Source organism: Wyeomyia smithii, chromosome 3, assembly GCF_029784165.1.
Source record: "Wyeomyia smithii strain HCP4-BCI-WySm-NY-G18 chromosome 3, ASM2978416v1, whole genome shotgun sequence".
Taxonomy (NCBI): Eukaryota; Metazoa; Arthropoda; class Insecta; order Diptera; family Culicidae; genus Wyeomyia; species Wyeomyia smithii.
In genome coordinates, this window is record NC_073696.1 from 67525788 (window position 1) to 67544398 (window position 18611).

General features: G+C 37.4%; 2 protein-coding genes across 3 annotated transcripts in view; both read left to right on the top strand.

Moving 5' to 3' along the window:
* Window positions 1-18611, top strand: part of LOC129730792 (CD63 antigen) — a 115586-nt gene that overhangs the window by 38826 nt on the left and 58149 nt on the right. The gene's annotated exons all lie outside the window — the stretch shown is intronic.
* Window positions 1717-2539, top strand: LOC129730794 (dynein axonemal light chain 1-like). The gene is made up of 3 exons (XM_055690363.1): window positions 1717-1965; window positions 2064-2175; window positions 2232-2539. The coding sequence occupies exons 1-3, from the start codon at window positions 1811-1813 to the stop codon at window positions 2523-2525; spliced, it is 561 nt and encodes a 186-aa protein (XP_055546338.1). The 5' UTR covers window positions 1717-1810; the 3' UTR covers window positions 2526-2539.

Sequence of the window (18611 nt, forward strand, 5' to 3'; positions counted from 1 at the left end):
TATTAGTAATGTTCCGACCCTTTGTCTAGTAGAATGCAGACAAGTCAAGAGGGTGGTTGTTTGCTCCCCAATCTGTCGGATGCTGGAAGAAGCTTAACGCGTTTATTTCAGACACAGAGTGATAAATGCCGCTGATACATTCCCCGTTCGGATAATGTGTCTCTTTAATTATTTGCTTCATTTCCGACAGGTGGTGGCTAAACCGGAAAACAACCAAGTTAATCATACCAACCAATTTTGTCTTTTACTTAACATTTATAGACATTGCTTATGTTGGGGCCAGCTACTGAACCATTCCGATTAACATTTCGGTCTCGTCCTAGCGTCGCCTGCAAAGTTGTGGTGTGGAAACTTCGTCGGAGCTCACTAATAGCATTGGCAACGATGTCACGTTGTAAGCAATAAGATACTTCGAAAACCAAAAGTTACCATGGATTCGTTCCGACTTGGTAATCAAATATTCTGCTCGCTGCCGGAAGAGATCAAATCGCGAAACTGCACTGAAAATCGATTACAGCGGCTGTAAAGTGTTTATACATTTAATTTTCTTCTTAAGCTTATCAGTTTGATATAATGAAATAATCGACGGTGCGTGACCTAAGCTTATTTGCGTAGTAAAATTGATTATTCTATAATAACCGAAAATCAATCTCCTGCTTTTCCAGCGGCACGGTAGTAATTTTACGAGGTTTACTTCCGATTTCAGCGACAAGTTACCGTTTGTTACCTGTGTTGAATATTCATGATGACCAGCTCATTTTTCAAGCTGCAGTCATTCTTCCACACGACCGGTCCTGAAAATCGCTCGGATGAAGGTCGGTGTGATTTGTCTGGGTGGCAACATCTGCTGACAAGTTGACTGAGCCGAAACAACAGGCGGTAGTGACTACGTGGGAGGCCGCTGTGGCATGACACTGTATTTCCTATTGTTGTTCTAGGTCCCACTTCGTCCTTTGCAATATGGGCAAAACTAGGGACAACATTTAATTCGAATGATAAATTCTGTTTTGTTTCCATAAAAATGTTTACAAAAATCGATTCCGTTTAAATTTTTTACGGGAAATATATTTTCCGCTTTTCGATGTGCGTTACTAACAAGGTGTCGATTATGAGCATAACAAATGGTGCGATGTCTCTTCTCAATTTTCCACTGAAGAGGAAAAGTGACACGTTTTCCATAATGCTTCTCAGCAACGGATTCGCTGGTCAGAGGTGCCATCACGTTTAACGATGATGATTAATGATGGCGAACGGTGGAAGAAATGTAACAACAATGCGAGCGCCAGCGGAGAATCAGTTTTGTCGGTCGTGAAAAATGGATAAAAAAACACACTGGCAAGACGAGCAGAGAAACAATTCATTTGGAAAATGTGGTGATGAATTAAAATGAATCCCAAAAGCGTCGTATTGAAACTGTTTCATTTTCTTGCTTTATTTGTTCAGTGTCTTACCCATAGATTTAATTGAAACAATAAAAAGAAAGCTTTAAAAAGACTATTTTTCAATTGAAAAGGAACTTCAATCAATTCACTCGATTTGTTCAAAAACTGTTTAGCCGATTCGAAAACTTTTTGGTTTGCTATTAATATATTAAGTATACGATTGTTATTGAACCAAGTTCTTGGATCGGATGTTGAGGTTAAAAGTTTTAAGTGGAAAGTGTGTCATTACATGATATTTCTTGTGTAAAGATTTATTCAATTTAGATGATTTTAGATTTAGCATGTCGCAAAAAAATAAACATTACGACGAATCGCAGTAGTCAGTGTACATAAAACATTCCACGGAGAACAATAACAGACACTGAAAAATGGCTCGAGCAACAACCATCAAGGAAGCACTCCAACGCTGGACCCAGGAAAACGACGGACTCGACCCGACGCAAGCCAAAGACATTCAGCTGCAATTTCAATGGCCTCCGATAGAGAAAATGGACGGAACGCTTTCCACGCTAACCGAATGCGAGTAAATAAACTGCCTGTTGGGGTGATTTATTGCTTTACGATTGCCAATCTCACAATCACTTTCTTTTCTTTGCGTAAACAATTACTCGCGAACTCCAGAAAACTCAGCCTGTCTTCCAATATGATCGATAAAATAGTCGGGGTTGGCGGCATGCGAAACCTGCGTATTCTTTCGCTAGCACGTAATTACATCAAATCATTGAACGGAATTGTAAGTACAGTGAAAAGGAATGTATACTTTTGCCTAATATTTACGATTACACGCAGGAAGCTCTCGGGGAATCACTCGAGGAGCTCTGGGTGAGCTACAATCTTATCGATAAGCTTAAAGGTGTGGAAAGCTTGAAGAAACTCAAGGTACTCTACATCGGTAATAATTCGATTCGAGAGTGGGGTGAATTCAATAAGCTGCAGTCGGTGCCGACCCTGGAGGACTTGCTGTTTGCCGGAAATCCTTTGGTGGAAAACATTGACGAAAGTGCCTACATCCGGGAGGTTCAAAAGCGTCTTCCGGCGTTGAAAAAACTGGATGGTGAGAATATGTTAACGGATGAAGATTGATTCGACTGAATTTAAAAAGGTACATGCGAATAAAGTTTGTTCGTAGAAAACGTGTTGGACCAAAAAATTTTGAATGGATTTTAACCAGACTCGCATACCATTTCGTTCCATACACCGGTTTCATTACCTTCCGGCCCAGTTAATTGAAATTTTAACAAAGTTATTAAATTCTTTTATCTCTGCGTTCGTGGGCACTCCGAAATCTGAATCTGTGGGTCGGTGGAAGCAAAAAGAAGCAGAAAAGGCTCTCGATTTAAGGCTCTCGTGGAATGCGAACGAAGCTCACTAATTTGCCTGTTTTCTATCCATAGGCAGTAATCGGCGAGTGCCGGTGCTGCTGGTTGGATGTTCTTTTGATTTTGCCTACATTTACTCTTGTCGAGTGCAAAAATGCGAAAAAGTTGTGTTTTTTTTTTTATTTCGCAATTTGCTAATTGGCTGACTCGCGAGATTCAGAATGGTGAGTAGCGATGCGAAATAACGTACGTGATCCTTACCAAGATTCTATTAGTGCAAGTGTTTTGTTAGGAATTCGTACATGAAAATATGTAATATTAGTTTCTTTCAGGTTATATAGCTAAAATTCCAGACTTGTGAATAGGGGTCCGCTAGCGTAATCTTCAAATTATTTTCGTCATAGTTTGGATGATATTCACAGAGAAATTAGTTTTTGAGGTTGTTGATGAAACACGACCGCAAGCTTAACGTAGAATTACGACATCCTGTCTATGGTCAATGTAATTCTTGCAATAGTTTTGGGAACACGATCGATATAATCTTATGCTGACGACGACGATATGCCAATTTTGTGATAGTTTGTTCGTTACTCGTTTTGTAATGTAACTAGACACCAATAACCAATACAAAATCAAAATAATGGTCGCAGTGGTCCAAATCTTGCAAAAAAAAAACGGGTGCTTTGTTTTCTCAACCCTATCCCTGCGATGAGAAATCAGTTTTTGCCTCGAAAAGTTTGAAGGTAACTTTATTACTTTTATTACTTATCAACTACATGTACAGTTGGCACAAACTTTATATCATATAAAAGTTTGATCTGTTCTCTAACCGTATTTGACAGCTTCACCGTTCAAAACTTTAAGTATAACTGTTGAACTGTAATCAAAGTTTAAGACATCACCAGCGGGGATTGGGTTAATATGATGCTTGCAGTTCTTAGCAGCAAAATGTTTTCGGTTTATTGATAGTAAACTCACGATTAGTTTAGTACTCACATGTGGAAAACTCATTTTACTACTTCAATTAAAAACATGTGGTCGTGGTTTTAGTTTTCACAAAACTGGGGACATAGCTCTATGTCAACGTAGCTTCCCACACAGAAGGGAGATCCATAATCTAGCGCTGTGGAAGGTACTGTTTACACTATTGGTCCGTAGAAGGCAGTGAGAGATTTGAAATTGCTGTCTGTTGCAGCTCTGCTTTCTACTGGTCGTTCCAGTTCACAGTAAATTCAGCTCTTGCAACAGTGATAGGGTATACCGGTGCTGCTATTCGTGGTCGCTGTCGCTAATACTGCTTCCCGCTACTACTTAGTTAGGACCGTCCTATTGGCCATCTACTAGTAAACTGATTGGTTTGAGCAGAATAAGACTCTTATATAGTCCAAAAAGTGCATTCCCGATAACTAAGTATAATACTCTGTTGACAGAAACCTGTGTGTAAATAAACCTTGACCATTTTCATTAGTACAATGTTTGCATAATGGAAACTTGACAATTTTCAAGGCTTGATCATATGAGGGCAGATTACATAGTGCAACAAAAATTTACTTTTTCTTCTGCCTTGGCTTCTATGAATGATTGTTTCATGTATTTTGACGCAAAAACAAATTTTCCCGAGTTTGAACACATTTCACCTTAGGTCATTTTGAATTTTTGAGAAATCGGAAATTTTCGATGGTTTTTCGACGCCACATTCTTCCCGCAAAAGGGAGAGGATCCCGTAAAGACAAATTGTTATTGTATCTTTTAGTATCGCTTACATAATTGATATTACATTAAACTGATTTCAAATAAGTTAAACATATTTTAGTATTGTAGGGGAATCGGGGCAAAATTGACAGGTTGCTGTCATATTACGTTGAGCATACACCTACCGATCGATTTCTGAGACTTTTTCACTCAATATAAAACAGATTTTAACAACCGCTTTTAAATATTAGCGTATTGCCATTAATGCTCATATATACTCGATATTATTTCGCTTTGTGAAATACACTACCACCATGCCAAAACCGTTTTCAAAGGATCACCGTTTTGAGCTCAGTTTTTGTCCGATTTAGCATCTGTTTTTTTTAAAGATTGGTGAGAAAATGCTAATATGTGGACAAACTCTCAGAGTTTTGATATGTGGCTTCAAAACAAAACGGCGTCGAAAAAACATCGAAAATATCCGATTTCTCAAATATTCAAAATGGCGCCACTGTTGCTCCTTAAGGTGAAATGTGCTCAAACTTGTGGGAATTTGTTCTTGCGTCAAAATACATCAAAAAATCATAGATAGAAGCCAAGGCAAAAAAATGTGGCATTCAGTTACACAACATTTTATTACGCTGCTGTTGAGCTGCAAAAGGAAAAGAAAATTTAGTTCATGCTGAAACCGAGATGGAGATGAAGTCGAATTTATAACCGTCTATGTCAATGCGTTCTAATATTTTGAATTAAATGTGATGAATAAACGAGAAAATATTGACTTTTAAATTAAGTATATACTATGTCCTCAAAACGACAATTTATTGTTTAATTATATATCGGATAATTGCATTTCTGTGCTGAAAAACCAGAAGGACAAAGGCCAGAAAAGGCCAAAATTGAAAATGATTTCAAATTGAACTCAGAATGGTCGAAATCCCTTCTGAAGACTAAAAAAGGCAAAAGAAGAAAATGATCCCATATTGAGCTCAGAATTGTCGAAAACCCTTCTAAAGGCCAGAAAAGGCTAAAAATGAAAATGATCCCAAATTGAGCTCAGAATGGCCGGAAATCTCTTCTGTAGGTCAGAAAAGGCCAAAAAAGAAAATAACCCCTAATTGTGCTCAGAACGGGCGAAAATCCTTCTAAAGGACAGAAAAGGTCAAAAAATAAAATGATCCCACTTGAGCTCGGAATTGTCGTAAACCCCTTCTAAAGGCCAGAAAAGTCCATTAAAATGATCCCAAATTGTGCTCAGAATGGCCGAAAACCCCTTCTGAAGGGCAGATAAGGTCAAAGACGAAAATGATCCCATATTGAGCTTAGAATAGTCGGAAGGCCCTTCCAAAAGCTAGAAAAGGTTAAAAAAAGAAAATGATCCCCAATTGTGCTCAGAATGGCCGAAAACCCCTTCTGAAGGGCAGATAAGGTCAAAGACGAAAATGATCCCATATTGAGCTCAGAATTGTCGAAAACCCCTTCTAAAGGCCAAAAAAAAAAATCCCAAATTGAGCTCAGAATGGTCGAAAACCCCTTCTAAAGGCCAGAATAGGCCAATAAAGAAAATTATCCCAAATTGTGCTCAGAATTGCCGAAAATTCCTTCTAAAAGCTAAAACAGGCGAAAGAAGAAAATGATCCCTAATTGAACTCAGAATCGCTGAAAATCCCTCCTAAAGGCCAGAAAAGGCCAAAAAAAAAAATCCCAAATTGAGCTCAGAATGGCAGAAAACACCTTTTAAAGGCTAGAAAAGGCCAGAAAAAAAAATGATTCCAAATTGAGCTTAGAATCGCCGGAAACCCCTTCTAAAGGCCAGAAAAGGTCATAAAAGAAAATAATCCCAAATTAAGCTTAGAATGGCCGAAAACCCCTTCTAAAGGCAGAAAAGGCCAAAAAAGAAAATGATCCCAAATTGAGCTCAGAGTCGCCGGAAACCCCTTCTAAGGCCAGAGAAGGTCATAAAAGAAAATGGTCTCAAATTAAGCTTAGAATGGCCGAAAACCTCTTCGAAAGACAGAAAACGCCAGAAACAAAAATGATCCCGAATTGCGCTCAGAAGGCCGAAAACCCCTTCTAAAGGCCAGAAAAAGTCATAAAAGAAAATGGTCTCAAATTAGGCTTAGAATCGCAGCAAACCTCTTCTAAAGGCCAGAGAAGGCCAAAATGCAAATGATCCCTAATTGAGCTCAGAATCGCCTTCTAAAAGCTGGAAATGGTCTCAAATTAAGCTTAGAATTGCCGAAAATCCCTTCTAAAGACAAAAAAAATATCGTAAATTGAGCTCAGAATGGTCAAAACTCCTACTAAAAACCAGTAAGGCCAAAAAAGAAAATGATCCCAATTTGAGCTCAGAACGGCCGAAAATCCCTTCTAAAGCCCAGAAAAGGTCATAAAAGAAAATGATCCCAAATTAAGCTCAGAATGGCCGAAAACACCTTTTAAAGGCCAGGAAAGGCCCAAAAAGAAAATGATCCCAAATTGAGCTCAGATTCGCCGAAGACCATTTCTAAAGGCCAGAAAATGCCAAAAAAGAAAATGATCCTAAATTGAGCTCAAAATGACCGAAAACCCCTTCCAAAGGTCAGAGAAGGCCAAAAAAGGAAATTAAACCCAAAATGAGCTCAGAATCACCGTAAATTCCTTCTAAACACCAGTATAGATCCCAAATTGAGCTCAGAATCGCCGAACACTCCTTTTAAAGGCCAGAAATAGTCATAAAAGAAAATGATCCCAAATTGAGCTCAGGATTGTCGAAAACCCCTTCTAAAAGCTAGAAAAGGCGAAAAAAGGAAATGATCCCCAATTGAGCTCAGAACCGCCAGAAAAGGCAAAAAAAAAGAAAATAATCCCAAATTGAGCTCAGACTGGTCGAAAACCCCTTCTAAAGGCTAGTAAAGGCAAAAGAAAAAAACGATCCCCAATTGAGCTCAGAATGTTCGAACGCCTTTTCTAAAGGCCAGAAAAGGTTATAAAAAAAGGATCCCAAATTGTTCTCAGAATGGCCGAAAACCTCTTCTAAAGGCCAGAAAAGGCCAAAAATGAAAATGATCCCAAATTGAGCTCAGGATTGTCGAAAATCCCTTCTAAAAAAGAAAGGTCATAAAAGAAAATGGTCTCAAATTAAGCTTAGAATTTCCAAAAACCCCTTCTAAATACAGAAAACGCCGAAAATAAAAATAATCCCAAATTGAGCTCAGAATGGCCGAAAACTCCTTCTGAAGGCTAGAAAAGGTCATAAAAGAAAATGGTCTCGAATTAGGCTTAGAATCGCTGAAATCCCCTTCTCAAGGCAGAAAAGGCCAAAAAAGAAAAAAGATCCCCAACTGAGCTCGGAATGGACGAAACCCCCTTCTAAAGGTCAGAAAAGGTCTAAACATAAAGTGATCCCAAAATGATCTCAGAATGGCCGAAAACTCCTCCTAAAGGCCAGGTAAGGCCAAAAAGATAATGATCCCAAATTGAGCTCAGAATCGTTGAAATCCCTTGTAAGGGCCCAAAACGGTCATGAAAGAAAATGATCCCAAACTAAGCTCAGAATCGCCGAAAACTCCTGCTTAAGGCTAAAACTGTTAGGAAGTAAGGCACTTTCTTCTGATAATACAGTGGAAATATGCGTTCACAATAAATTTTGACGGCCGACAGATTTTGATTGCCAACACCCCCGTTCGTGTGTTGCCAAAATACGGCAGATTTTCGCTGGAAGAAGTGCCGGTTTATGTAGCCACTGCTAATGCTGCCGCTACCGCACAAAAGAAGCCTTTCACAAGAGGAAGTTTTGCGCTACCGCACAAAGGTAGCAAATAATGCCGCTTTACCTTCCGCTGACGCTGCTACCACTACCGCTGCTGGTACCCGCTACAGCCACCGCTGCTGGTTTCCGCTGCCGCTACTAGTGCTACTTGGTTAGGACCATGCTAGTGGCCATCCACTAGTAAACTGATTGGTTTGAGCAGAAGCGTCTCTTAAAAAAACTCTTAAAAACAATATCGCACGTTAGCCTGTGGAGCTAATAGCGGTCTCGATCAACTAGATTAGTTGAGAGAATTTATTATCGATATTGTTTTTGGGACACTTTGCATGTTGTAGGATAATAAGTACAACGATACACCGTGCCTTAGAGCTGATTTGTAAAATTTCCAATTCGAAAAGATCCTCGATCTGATCGTGAATCGAACCCTATATCACGACCGTGTGGGAGAGCTTGCCGATCGACATTGCTAACTATAGACTGTTCCGAAAATTTTAAATACATCTTCTTTCTTGAATAAAACAAAAAATACAGGATTTTTCGGGTCATTTTATTCTGAAATATAGATAATAAGTGTTTTATTTCCAGTTTCAATTCAAGTTGGGATTATTTTTCGTAGGATACGCGAGTTCTCTAACTTTTCTCTTAACACTACTCATAAGCTTTTGCACAGTGTGTTCTCCGACCATTTTTACCACTTTAAGCCAATCTTTTTTAAATTTTTCAACATTGTCCGCTGGTTTGACATATTTCCTCAGCTTCGCCTTGGTCAAAGCCCAAAAAGTTTCAATAGGGCGAATTTCAGAGCAGTTTGGAGGATTCATCTCCTTTGGGACACATGTGACATTATTTGTTTTATACCACCCTAGTGCATCTTTAGAGTAATGGCAGAAAGCAAGATCGGGTCAAAAGATTGGAGGATTATTATGCTGCTTAACCATGGGTAACAACCTTTTCTGCAAACACTCTTTCACGTAAATTAAACCATTCATTGTGTCGTTCGTAATGAATGGACGAGATATTTTCCCACATTCACAAATGGCCTGCCAAACCATTACCTTCTTGCCGAACTTTTCGGTGTAAATGGCTTTCACTGGTCCAGGGACATCCTTTCCCTTCGGTGATGCATAAAATTGCGGTCCTGGCAGAGTCTTATAGTCCAGTTTTATGTAGGTTTTGTCATCCATGATAACACATCCCATTTTTTTGGTCAGAAGTTTGTCATAAAGCTTCCGAGCTCTCGGTTTCACAGATTCTGCTTGTTTTGGATTTCGTTTTGGCTGCTTCTGCTTCCGACGGGTCTGCAGACCCATTCTTCCCTTGGCACGCATAACGTTACTCGCCGAGGTTCCAAGCTTTCTCGCCACATCTCGTACTGATACTGAAGGATGCCGCTTGTAGTATTCCTTAACCTTTTGTCCATTGTGGGATCAACAGGCCCGGGTTTTCTACCACGTCTTTGGGCGGTTTGAACTGCTCCGACACTTATACCTTCTTCTCTGGCTAATTTTCTTATAGAAAGACCACTCACGGACCACGGTGCCCCATTTGTGCAAAATTCGCTTTCTTTGCTCGGGAGAAAGGCCACGCATTTTCAAAATTTCGCACTAAATGTTAGAAAAAATGACAGCATCTGTTTCTTTGGATGTAAACAACAGGACGCAGCCAACGTTTGGTTGAATACTGCACGTTATTTGAAATGACGGTTGATCGTAAGTGTATTTATAATTATCGGAACGGTCTATACCAAGCCACGGGGACCACAAAAAGCAGACCCAAATAGTACATTCTTGTTTAACTAGGTATAATATTCTGTCGACTGTGTTAGGAAAAGTAAGCATTAAGCAAGCTTTTTTTTCATCTCCTAATTTCTTAGTTCTTTGATTTTTCACAGACACCTGTAAACATTTACTATACCTTGTTGCCAAACATGTTACGATCGTACTACGATGTGTGTCAATTGCTTGAGGGTTAATTTACAGAGTATTGATGTCAATTTCAACGTTTTTAGAAATAATTTTAGGAGCCCGTAACTGTCACATCGAAAAACTATTGACGGCATTTTAATTGTATTTCCAATGATGAAAATTTCATGTAGATAGAAGCATTCGTTCAAAAGTAATCGACAATAGAACGCGGAAGGTGGGAGAAAAATCTGCGCACTCACGTTGCGGACGACGACGTTGCAAAGATGTTTCGAGCAGTTCACAGCTATCCTGAGATCTTCGGGCGTGATTTAGCAAAAAAAGTTCACGGCACAAAACCTGATTTTCAAAATCCGCGCAAGGAAGCTGTATGACTGAGTGGTGAATAAGTTTATACATACGTGAAAATAGATTTCGGACAAATACCCGATAATAATTTTCACCTTGCCAAGCGTGAAGATCTTCGGGTAGGATCAAGTTTATTTACCCAGATAAATTTGCTCGTAAATTAATGATTTGACAAAGAATTTACAGTTGTGAAAAAACCAAGGTTTTCATCACTGGGGTAACATTGAATGAAAAAGTTTGCGAGGAGGAGTGACTTCAGAGGAGGGCTTTGCAATTCATTCGATTACAGAAAGGTCTGGTTAGACTTTGGTCTAACTTAGCAAGCTGTCATTACAGCCGGAACGTCGTCAAGTGGTATAAGAAGAATAAGATCGGTTTCATTGGAAAAGCTCTCAATCTACAATATTGTTCGGATTTTGGTTCCACCGAGAAGTAAAAACATGTTCATTTTTTTCTTAAAGTTCACATAATGTTGTCCATTCGTTATTTTTTGCTGAGAAATGTTTTATTCTATGCGACCAAATACTAACTGCATCAGGCTTCGACTGATCTAGTATTTGTTAACGATAAAAAAGTATTCGATGATTTAGATTACAGGGGGGAAAAGGTCATAAAAAGGCTAAAGACTAAGGGATATCATAAGTTGTGAGTGATAAAATAATCGGAATAATAACGAATACAGAACAAAAAAAAAATCTTTCGTAAAAATTGAATCAAGAAAGGAAATAGTAATGAGTAAAAAAATCTTGAAGCAATCAATTTTAGGTGGATTACTGTAAAAACGGCACATAAACATAATTGAACCGATTAAGTATGGAATTAAATTGGATTATTTAGATTAGCATTGATTTCGTAGAAACTGGTAAATCCAACAAAGCATTACCGTGGGCTGAGGCTGTCGCTCGACAAAAGGGTCAGCGGTGTTGATAAAGATAATAATGATTAGGGTAGAAAGGGACATGAAAAACGACGTAGGCGTAAGGGTCGAAAGTTAGCTGCTGAATCTGCTGATGTTGGCAAAATTAATTCGGAATGGGTTTTCGGTGTTCTGTTTATCAGTTTTTGAATTCGGGTCAGACGATAGAATCGTCACGAGTTTTATCGTCCTTCTTTGCTACATGAACAAATAAAGCAAAGCGCTTGATAAACCGCACAAATCAAACGGTAGACCCGTTTGAAACATTGAATGTCAGAGTCGATTGCTTTAATGTCCCACGCCTACTCAACTTACATTCATTAGTGTCATTCTAGAGCATCATAATCATTGGGTAAAAAGGGTATTGCTCTTTATTTAATTATCCTTTGCAATGTTCAAAACAGTCACCCCGTACCTGCAGCCGACAATTTATTCCAAAATTACCGCTTGACAACCATTTAAGTATCTTTGATCATAGATGTACACATAAAATATGCGTACCCAAGGTGGGCAGTGCAAGGGTACGGTATATTGGGGCTTGTCAGATCCGGGCACGTTAGTGCATATTTATGTCTGCTTAGCTGCGACACGGAAGTACATATGTTAGCTGTACATCGTTTTCAAAGCTTCCTCTTTATGTGTATGCAAAAGCACGTTTCAAGAGCTTTCGTCTCAATCTTTGAAGTATAACGTCCGGCGAGGGATCTTTGAAACAGAAATCCTTATTGTTTCTTGGCTCTGAAATTAAATTGTATCCTTATCTAGCATTTTAGCCGTGTACGTAGTTTGCCCGCACAGATTTGAAACCATCATGCATTGTTCTCGGTTATCCTGCCCCAGTGTGCACTCAGCATTGCAGGATTGCACTGGAATATGCCGCAGGATAGTTTTTCTACCATCGTTTAATTAATTTGGTTTTGTGACACTAATCTCAGCTCTACTAAGTTATTGTGATAGCTTATCAGAATGCTCTATTATAATACATTTTAACTACTTTCGTTTTTGAAGAGAGCTAATCATTTTGGATCGTACCGAAAATTTCGAATTATCTCTTTTTTTTTGCAGCATCATAGAAAACTACAAATTTACCGCTCATCGCGATTAGAATATCGAACAACCAATTTGATGGCCACACTCAGCTGATGGAACGCCGGTTGGTTGCACAGGAAAGGCCATCAAGTGCACTGCAACGAAAGATTGCACGAAAAGAAGAGCTTTCAAATTCCTCCCACTAGTCCCGAACAAAGAGTTTTTCTTTCACCCCATACTGCTTTGTGTATCCGAGGCAGGCATCTTTTGTGTGCGCTCGTTCATTGTCCCTTGCCTTCACCTTGAAGTGATGTGAAATTACTCCTAACCTGGGGAAGCACAGGAGGGTGCCTGGACAGTAGCTATCTGCCTCTGAAGCCGACCGCATTACGCTTAGTTTGGTCTATTATCGCAGAGTAAACCCGGAGCAGATGCATATAGCATCTTTTATCTGAATTGCGAATTAATTGTGATGCAGGAAAACGTAAACTTTCAAAACTGATCCTCGTTCCGGTGAAAAAACTTTTATTGTTTGTTTAAACCGAGTTTCCTAATAAAAATTTCAATAGCAGTTAAAGGTCTCACTTTTACGCGTACATATCACCATTGTTTTTATAGAATAAATGTTATTATTTTTTTTATGTCAGGATTCACTACTTGTCTCATGAATTTTATGGAAACTAGTTTTTACGATTTTTTTGCGACCAAACTTTAAATTTGAATTATGTTTGACAGGACTAATTAGGACCTCTTTCAAGAGTTGACTACATGTCGAAATACCCCGTAAAAAGCGAACTGTATATTTAGAACTATTACTGTGTTTGCACTTGGGATACATTCTATAAAAATATTGATAAGACGTTTCAGTTGATCATCTAAGTCGGCTGAGTCAACTGTGAGCTAGTTTAGTGATGTGCTCTTTTACGCTTATCCTCGAGACCCGAACCAGTTTCGTTCGTTTTTCGACCGATTTCCATACCTTCAGTAGTTGCAAAGGTAAATAATTGGTCTCCCTCGAATGTGAGCCAATGCGGTTGTTTGTACGACATACGCAGAAAACGAAGGTGTTCTCCGAATCCCTTTGGTGATTTGAATAATGATGGATTCGAAATTCAAGTTTTACGTAACAACATTTTATTTTCGTCTAAAAAGCAATGCTCATGCTGTAACCATGAGGGTTAAGCAAATGGTTTCTATGATTCTTCCGGTCATAAACGGCAAATATTCGAAATCCTCAAAGACTTTAGAGACAGTAGGGCACTTTTTACTTATGCACTTCCCAAAAACATATATTTTTTCACTGAAAGCAACGCGTCAACAAGAAATGCACCCAGAACAATATCCTGTTTCAAGCTTAAGCATAAAAAAAGCCCTATGGATGGCGAAGTGGAGTCTCCAAATAGGATGATGTCAGAACATAATATGCCATTAAAACAACGCTAACAAGCTTGGTAATTTTGTAGCTAAATGCATGAAGAAACATCTCTTTTCGGATGACACTGTCGCAAGCGAAATGTGATATTCAGAACGACAAAACACGGCAAAGTGACGGTTTGTTTTAGGACATCCGTTTTTTTTTTAAATTTTGGCTAATATTACCAAATACATGCAAAACTGTTGCAAAATTTGCATATCGAGAGGGTCAAGTTTGATTGATATTATTGTGATGAAGATAGATCCTGAGTAATTTGAAATGGCATCTAGTTTAGTCGGTAAGCGTATCAGAATTTTTTTTCTCGAAACTGGTTGATCGTCATCTATGCGTACAAAAGAATAGCCAATGAATATAAATGTTTCCCATTATCGTCTTTTCTCGAGTAAAACATGACTCACGAGAGAAAAACTTTGCTTTGCGCAACAGCCAACAGGATGGACGACAATTTTGATAATTAGAACTCATTACGAGGGCAAGTTATCTACCGAATAGGCGATGAAACATATCGCACTCATACAAACATTTCGTTAATGCTTCCACAATAAATAAACCAATGAAAGCTATCCCAAAAGGAAATTTTTGGTCGACTAATTGCAGAAGGAAAGACGCAAAGAGAACACAGAGCAAGATCGCGCCAAATCACCGATGGTCGAATATCGACCATTTTTGATTTGAATGAAACTTTGCACACGTATTTGGCTCAGCAAACTGAGCATTTTCCACAGATGGAGCGATTTTTTACACCCATGAGTTACATTCTAAAAGGGCGTATGCCTTTTGGCATAGGTTTTATTCGAAGCATTGTAGCCAAGAAACCGTTGGTTGTATAGAAAAACTGTCAGAGAATGGGTTGCAGGGAATTACAAAAAGCATCATAAAAAAATATACACTACAAAAAAAATTTTTTTGACCAAAAAAAAATAAAAATAAACATTAAATTTTAATTTAAAAAAAAAGAGTTGAATTTTTTTTTAAATTTTTTTTTAAAGAAACTTGACGTTAATACGCAACTTTTAAAAAAAAGTCCAGGATGGAGAAATAAAAATTATATTTTTAAGGTAGATTAATTTTTTTATAAAAATTCTAATTCAAACATTTTTCAGAATATTTGTATTCTGATGATTTTAAAAGATGCAGAGAGTCATTTTGAATCAAAAAGCTCTTGGTAGTTAACATCCTAAAGGCATTGGTTTTCGAGTTATTTTAAATGAGAGTACGAAAAATTATTAATATTTATGAAAATACAAGTTTTTCTTAATTTGTCCGTGGTTCTCCAGCAAAAACTATACGTTCATTGGAATGCTTGATCAAAAATATACAGTTCATTCTTTGACAACAAAACGATTGGATAAATAACTCAGGCGCTGTACCTTAGCTTACCTACACGTATGTTTGTCGTGCAACACTACCTACTAGTTTACTAATAACAACTGTTTGTAAAGTAAGCTACCTACCTCCTGGGTAACACATAATATCTTCTTCCGTATATAAATACGATTGCACTTCTCCAGAAGTGTTTGTAACAGTTTGCATTTTGTGAAGATGAATAAAGTGAAAATAGTGCTGTGAACCCTTTCCTGATCATCGATGCTCATCAAGCTTACGCAAATTAAACGAATGTTAAACGATGCCGCTCAAAAGAGTTATTGGAATAATAGTCAGTTGTTTACTATTCAGAATCTGTAACACTTAAGAATATCAGCTTCATCATAACATCGGAAGTACTCCATCATGATACTGTTGCGGTTCAGGTGTTCATTGCCAAATTAATGAGTTTTTTGAAAGCAAAAATACAGTTGAAAAAGCGATATTAATGTCTGATGGAGCTGCCTCACAATATAAAAATAGAAAAAACTTTGCAAGTTCAAAACAAGATATAACGACGATGCAGAGTGGCATTTTTTTTGCGACTTCTCATGGTAAAGGCCCATGCGATACAATTGGTGGCACATTAAAACGAATGGCAAGAAATGCAAGTTTTGCTAAAGAACATGAACATTACAAGCGCAAAATAATTGTATGATTGGGCTAATCAGAAAAGTAATGAAAATTCATCAAAAATGTCATTTAGTTGGGTATCATATGAAGAATATGAACAAGGAGTAACAGAATGGAGCAATATTTTCGAAAATCTGTAATAATAGCTGCCACACAAAAGTATTAAACTTTTGTTCCGATTTCAGAAAATAAGATACAAACAAAGCTGTTTTCAAAAGATGACGAATCATTTACTCATGATGTATATAAAATATAAGGTGAAACTAGTTCTCTAAAGTATCTATGTCATAAAAAAATATGTTCCTAAGATAATAAAACTCGAAAATAAACATTTGATTCTTATATATATTTATATCACTTAGAACATTTAACTCTTTTCTTGAGAACCGTTCGCCCAATCGTTTTGTTGTCAAAGAATGAATTGTATATTTTTGATCAAGCATTCCAATGAACGTATGGTTTTTGCTGGAGAACTATGGACAAATTAAGAAAAACGTGTATTTTCCTAAATTTTAATAATTGTTCGAGCTTAAATTAGAAATAACTCGAAAACCAATGCCTTTAGAATGTTAACTACTAAGAGCTTTTTGATTTAAAATGACTCTCTGCATCTTTTAAAATCATCAGAATACAAATATTTTGGAAAATGTTTGAATTAGAATTTTCATAAAAAAATTAATCTACCTTAAAAAAATAATTTTTATTTCTCCATCCTGGACTTTTTTTTAAAAGTTGCGTATTAACGTCAAGTTTCTTAAAAAAAATAAAAAAAAAATCTTTATTTTTAAATTGAAATTTAATGTTTATTTGTAATTTTTTTCGATCAAAAAAAATTTTTTTTGTACAGTGTATATATTTTTTATGATGCATTTTTAATTCCCTGAAACTCATTCTCAGACAGTTTTTCTATACAACTAACGGTTTCTGGGCTACAATGCTTCGAATAAAACCTATGCCAAAAAGCATACGCCCTTTTAGAATGTAACTCATGGGTGTAAAAAATCTCTCCACCTGTGAAAAATGCTAAGTTTGCTAAGCCAAATACGTGTGCAAAGTTTCATTTAAATCAAAAATAGTCGATAATATTTTCGCGTATTTCCAGGCGATTTGAAATGATTTTGCTCAAGCCATCGCATTCGGCTGAATTGTGCTTTCTTCATGCCGTCGTGTGTACTGCGTAACTGGTGGTAAACGAACTTATCTCTTTAACTAAGGGCAAAAAATTTAATAAATAAATTTATCTTGAACAACTAGAATTAAAAAAATGGTTGAATTCAGTCAATTTTATTGCAATGAGGCCGTTTGTAAACACAATCATTAGATAAGAGAATTATAAAACTAAACTCTTGACTTGATTTTGCAATGTTATGTACCTACCTTCATTTTGAAATGGTAGGTACCTACTGAAAAAAATTATAAAAAATACAATGCTCGAAAAATTATAACAATTAGAAGATTTAAAAAAGGTAGACAGCCGTTCGCCGTTTCTCTTGCCAAAAGTTTGGTTAGTGTCTGAGCGCTTAAATGAAAATGTTTGAAAATGTTCTTGTATGAAAATAACTTGAATAAAAGGAGTTCTTTTGTTTTTTGCCGTTTTTGCCCATTCACGGAGACGCTAGGTACATATGGTATGGTAACGATTGTGCTTATTATGGGAGTCACTTCACGGTGAAAACAGAGTGAAGTGAATACAGTCCAATTACGGGACTCACGTAAGTGAGAAAAAAGTCGCAAGGCGACATCTGCGGTGAAATATGTGTTATTGCGAGGATCATATCACTGAACTGAAAATGAAAAAAGTGATGTTTCGTGTTGAATTATTATACGACCATTTTGAACGATTAAACGATTTCACGGAGAAGGAATAAGTCTTAAAAATCGATTGATTTGTGATATAGGGGCTTATTACGTGAGTCACTTCACGGTGAGAACGAAGTGAAAAAATTTATATATTTTTTATTTTCAAGGCAGTTGTCGCAGCCACATATGAAACCATAATGAAAAGTTCATTATCATCATTATTTTTTCCTATCGATAAAAGTCATATTTATATGGTCAATTCATTATTTTTTGTACATTCAATGCACTATACAGTCTCTCTCGGAGTTCGGTGCGAGCACTCGTTTTTTCAGATGCTTCGGCTGATTTATCAAGCTCTATTGTTCTCGGTTGCTGTACGACGTAACGCCAGCAAAATCGTGTACGGTTGAGAAAAGTGCCATGATATCGCATTTTACTCAGTCTTCCCTTGGCGTCGTATTTTTATCAAGTGCAAAGATTGGAGGAAACGGTGATATGAAATCAGGCGGTTTCGTACTACCGGTGAAGGTGACGCCAATGTTAAAATCCGTGAAAACTGTTAGCAATTCTGGATAACATCTAGTACCCGGCAATGGGGTTTTGACTATCAAGACGAATGGTAGGTAACAATAATTATGGTGTGATAGTTCCTGGGAGTAACTTTTTTTCCGATGGTGGAGCGCGTTTTTCGCAAGCGCTTACAATTAATCTTTGTGAGTGAGCACAAGATAAACTTAAAAAGCAAGAGAAGAGATTTGAATAGCAAAAGGAAAAAGTCGAAAGAAAGCAGCTCTATTCTCTCTGTTTTTGACGAAATCTTTTGTGTTTGTGACGAGGGATGCTACATTTCTTTTACATATTTTCAGTATAAACAATGTATAAGATTTGTAGATTTCCATACCTCTGTATAAGAATTTTGTTCAAAACCCCGGAGGCCGGAGGCCGGTTTTGGGATTCTC